The 5,000-nt window shown below is 37.9% G+C and overlaps 2 protein-coding genes across 2 annotated transcripts in view; one reads left to right on the top strand and one right to left on the bottom strand.

Annotated features, from left to right (window-relative positions):
• The window catches only part of elmod2 (ELMO/CED-12 domain containing 2), a 5,858-nt gene extending 2,055 nt beyond the window's left edge, over positions 1-3,803 (top strand). Inside the window, exons 4-9 of the mRNA XM_079264525.1 lie at positions 315-412; positions 512-641; positions 939-1,072; positions 2,590-2,658; positions 2,747-2,880; positions 2,965-3,803. Coding sequence (XP_079120651.1) covers positions 315-412; positions 512-641; positions 939-1,072; positions 2,590-2,658; positions 2,747-2,880; positions 2,965-3,119 — 720 coding nt within the window. The 3' untranslated portion in view covers positions 3,120-3,803. The remainder of the gene's footprint in view (positions 1-314; positions 413-511; positions 642-938; positions 1,073-2,589; positions 2,659-2,746; positions 2,881-2,964) is intronic.
• A 490-nt stretch (positions 3,804-4,293) lies between these two features.
• The window catches only part of ucp1 (uncoupling protein 1), a gene marked incomplete at both ends in the record, with an annotated part of 2,091 nt that continues 1,384 nt past the window's right edge, over positions 4,294-5,000 (bottom strand). Inside the window, 2 exons of the mRNA XM_079264526.1 lie at positions 4,294-4,408; positions 4,538-4,718. Coding sequence (XP_079120652.1) covers positions 4,294-4,408; positions 4,538-4,718 — 296 coding nt within the window. The remainder of the gene's footprint in view (positions 4,409-4,537; positions 4,719-5,000) is intronic.

The raw sequence follows: 5,000 nt of genomic DNA, 5'->3' as shown, positions 1-5,000 counted from the left end.
CACCCTTTGCTTTGCTTCAGACTTCTTTTATCTTTTTGCCTGTTGGATGTGTGAACTTAAATAACATCTTATCAGCTGGGCTTAATCACTCCTTATCTTCCACCACACTTGCCAAGCTTAGATAAATTGACTCTACGTGTAATGTATAGTTAAAGCTTTGTAAGCATTTTCCAATCAAAAGTCCTTTCAGTCAGAAGTGCTGGTTCATCTTGTCCTTTCTATGAAGTTGAGTTTGAAAAACATTCCTTCTCCTGGGATTGTCACGCCAGCCATAATGTCTGTTTTTCTGTTGATACGTCTTTCTTTCTCTGTAGGTTTTGAGAAGAGCTTTGGAAACTAACAAGGATAATTTAGAGCAATGTGTGGATCAAATTATGAAAGAGAAGAATATCAAATCTCAAAAAGATCCCTTGTGAGATGATTTCTCTTTATTTACTTTTTTCATTATCTAAAATTCTCTGATTTATATGGGATTTTCTTATTATTCAGTCGTATATCTCTTTTGTCTTAGGTTCAAGGGGAGCCTACACACCTGTCTGCTACAGATAACAGGATATAACACACTATATGTATCCGTGGAAGACTTGAGGAAAGAAGTGTTTAGCTCCGAGAACCCAGAACACGAGGCCATGCTTCTGAAGGTTTGGATTCTTGCTTCTGGACATGGACACTGCTGTGTAGTTGTGCCTATGCAATTTATTTGGTCACATTGGTTTTATCTGTATGATAAAATATGTTCATTTTTAGGCATTGTGAGTCAAAAAAGTATTTTAATTCTCTTTATTTAGCAAAACATTGACATTTTGGATTTTCCAAACAAATCTGTCAGGTTTATCGGACCCAGTATGTATGTACAACATCATATAGATACCATTGTGGTTGCAATCCAGTAAAGTCGTCTGTAAAGTGTATGACAATATATATATTTGTATTTTCAGCTTTGGGACTTGTTGATGCCAGCAGTCAAGCTGGAATCCAGAATAACTAAGCAATGGGGAGATATTGGATTTCAAGGAGACGATCCCAAGACTGACTTCAGAGGGATGGGACTCCTTGGTCTGATCAACCTTGTGTAAGTGTGCCATACTTATCAATCTGATTTGTATTTATTATGTTACAAAGATATTTAGATAAACTGATTATAAAGAAAAACGACTACCAAAATATTGTTGAATGGGAACAAATGACAAATGTCAGTTATCATGGACTGGAAAATCCTTTTTTTCTTCGTTTCATTCACATTAAAGACAAATCAGCAAGTAATACATCATTTTAGATCTTGTTCCCATACACATTAATTATTTTGTTAGTTTCTTTTCCAAATATATGGAGCTTTCTTCTGTGCTACTATTAGTTTAAATTCCCTGCGGTAAAGCGTGGAATGTGTTTATTCATTCATTCATTCATTGTCCGAACTGCTTTAGTCCAATCAAGGGTCGCGGGGAAGCTGGAGCCTATCCCAGCAGTCTTTAGGTGAAAGGCAGGGTACACCTTGGACAGCTTGCCAGTCCATCGCAGGGAATGTGTTTATGCTATGACTTTTTTTCTTTTTTTTTTTCGGCTTTGGAGAAGAAGTACTTCTTTGCATAAGTGTCTACTATCAGTTTACAGAGTTCATTAATCAATTAATTTATTTTTAACCAGCTTTCCCTGCACAGTGCCTTTATTCAACTTTCCTTTTACTTCAGTCTCAGACAGATGACCTTGCATTGTCTTCAAGGGCTTTTCTGGTTTATTGCAGAATTCATATCTGATTTAGTCAATCTGAGATGCCCTGTCTGACACAGTCAGGTAACACCAAGCCATAATTACCACCCTCACAGTTGGGATTAGGGTTAGATTAGGTTATCCTCTGTGTAATCTACATTTAACAAGTGTAATGCTTCACAAACAATGTGGCCAAACCACATTGTTCCAGAGGGACTGAATGCTGCTGTATATTCCACATTTAATAAAAAACTATTTATGCTCCAACACGCTCTCTGAACAGCCAAGACTTTTTTTCCCATCACTAAATCTAGACGCCTTTGACACCAACATCTTCAAGAGGTTCCAGCAGATTCAGTTACAAAAATGCAGGACATTGAAGTGTCTGATGTTGAGTTTGGTACAAAAAGAAGGCTGTAAAGCAACATCTATGTCTTAAAATTAAAATTTGCCAACATACATGGGCAAATGCCATATGAGGGCAGTCATGAGTACAAATGCCCAATGAAGCAACAACAATCTCTGTCAGTGATTTTCTTTGCACACCTCACAGAGTTTAGTAGACTACACTTCAACCTGCACTATGCCACCATCTGATGGGCCATAATGTAATCCTAAGAAAACAACAAAAATGACTCCAGTTACTACTTATTTGAAGTGATTTTCTGTGTTTTTTTTGTTGTTTTTTTTTTCAATAAAAGACAAGCTCTTCATTAAACACAAACGGGTTAAAGAGCAGGAGTTACCTGATGGCTGAGGTCATATCCCAATGTAAACTTCTGCAGTTATCACTAAAGTACTTGTTTACTCTTTTATGTACATCCATAAAAGTAGTATTTTATGGTAAGCTTCAATGATGAATGATCTTTATGCCTCCTACAGTTTTTTCAGTGAAAACTACACAGCCGAGGCCCGTCAGGTGTTGTCTCACGCAAACCATCCTAAACTGGGGTAAGAGAGCATCAGTGTATTGTGCAATGTCAGACGGGAAATTAAAAAGAAAATTGTATCAGATGTCGATAATATGTATATGTTTCAGGTATTCATATGCCATAGTTGGAATCAACTTGACAGAAATGGCTTACAGCTTACTGAAGAGTGGTGCTCTGAAACCGCATTTCTACAACACAGTCCAGGGCGCGCCTGAGCTCAGGCACTTTCATCAGCTCTACTGTGAGTTACAGCATGAAATTATTATTCTGTTCTTCATGTTCCTCAATATGGAGTGGACTACAATGTGTGCTTTTCCTCTTCTAGGTTATCTGGCTTATGAGTTTGATAAATTCTGGATGGCAGAAGAACCAGAGAGCATCATGCAGTTCAATCAGTACAGAGAAAAATTCCATGACATAGTCAAAAGTCATCTGACGGATTCTGGTGTTTCTCTCACACTGACTGTCGGTACTAATTAATGTGTTTTAACAAGTCTTCCTGGATCTCCTCATCCTCTGTGTCATATTTTTATATTTGATGCAAGAAAGCAGACATGTTCACAAGGAGCAGTGAACATCACAGACATAGAAGCATCAAGAAGTTGTTCAGTTTTAAACAAAACAAAACCCTTTTCTGTACACATTGGTAGTAAATAGTAAAGGCTTTACACACAGAGCACAACTCTAGCTCCTTATACCTCCAGAAAGGACCATTCCAGTGGTTGATTGTTGATGAAAGTAAAATGAGAGCTGCTGCAGAGGACTCAGGTGGTGATCATGATATTTAAGCATTTTTTGGGGGGCTCAATGTTTTGAAGACAAAAAAGAAAAAAATGTACTTTAGTGATCTTGTATTGAAAGCCTAATTTTTTTTCCTAATTACCCTGCTCAGGAATTTATGATTGTGTTCAGAGCTTATGGCTAAAACTGAGGAAATGTCTTCGTTGTGGTGCACTCATCTTCAAAATTGTGTATCCTTGTCTCTGTTATTAATGCAATATATAATCTATGTGATGTGAAACAAAAAGGTTTAATGCCCTACTTTTCATGAATTGTGTCTAAAGACTGATGAAGAAGTTTTATTACCTGTTATTTTTATGCAGTGATTTACTTTTGAGGAAGGTTTGTAAGGACACTGAATCTTGCTCAAAGTTAATAAATCCACATTTGACTTACATCACGTCTCATGTAAGTGTGTTAAAGAGAAACCTACACAAATGATCACAACATCTGTAAAACAAGTCAGATATATTTAGGATTTACAGAAACATGTTTTACACTTCATTATGGTTACAAATGTTATTTTCCATTTGCAGATGTGCACTGCTGTAAGCTGCCTGGCATGCATCACTACCAATTTCAGATTTACTGGCCTTAAAGTGCAAACTCAACTTGTATCCTTAGACTTCGCATCCTTAGCACCAGAATGGCTGCACCTGACTCATTGTGATCAATTATAAATATAAAAGGAGAACTGTGTTTTTATACACATAAAGTTAAATGTAATACTCTGTTTGCAAGGAGAGACTATTTCCTTTGTTGCCACAGGACAAAAAAAGAAGAAATGTTGAACACAGCTGCAATACAATTCCCTCATCGATGTTCCAACTCTGCTGGTTCCAAGTTTCACAGTCAGACTTTGACAGCAGCTGTCTCAGTTTGTGGTTTCGATCCTCTTCTTTGTGACCATCATAGCTCTCTTGATTTGCTCAAATGACACAAACATCACAACATTCCAAGATCCCAACCTCAGAAATGAAGGCACAAATCTACAAAAAAAGAAAAAAGCAAACCAGAATTTTAATCAAGTCAAAAAATTAGAGTTAGTACACCAGTGATGACTGGCCCACATTTTTCCTAAAAGAAAAAAGTTGTGGAGTTGCAGAGGAAAATATTACCCTTTGTAGAAAGCTGTTGGTCCCTCCTTGGTCATCATGGTCCATGCACAGTTAATGGCACTTTTGTACTGGCCCGGTGGGGAATTCATGTATCTTGTTTTTACCACATCCACTGGGGAAGCAATCACCGTGGTGACAAAGCCAGCACCAAATGCAGACACAAAGTGGCATGGAAGATTGTCTGTGAAGAGTTTTAGTAAATGTAAACCAGCATGACTGGGTGCGATGTGTTTTGTCTCAGCTGTGCAGCAAAGAAACACATCAGCACAGCTTGCAATCTTGTGAATGGGGCCAGTGTAAATGATTGTGATCAATGTCATATAAACTAGTGTTTATGGCACCAAGAAAGGAAAATGCAGCATGTCCTGCACTATCAGTGTGTGTACCGTTATCAGCTGGGGAGGAGTGGAGAGACGAGTGGGTGTAGGAGTTTGGCCCAATCAGAGGCCCCCTTTCTGGGATG

Source organism: Telmatherina bonti (assembly GCF_933228915.1).
Source record: "Telmatherina bonti genome assembly, chromosome: 3".
In the NCBI taxonomy this organism is placed as follows: Eukaryota; Metazoa; Chordata; class Actinopteri; order Atheriniformes; family Telmatherinidae; genus Telmatherina; species Telmatherina bonti.
The sequence above is the reverse complement of the archived record's forward strand: the minus strand, read 5'-3'. Positions and strand labels throughout refer to the sequence as shown.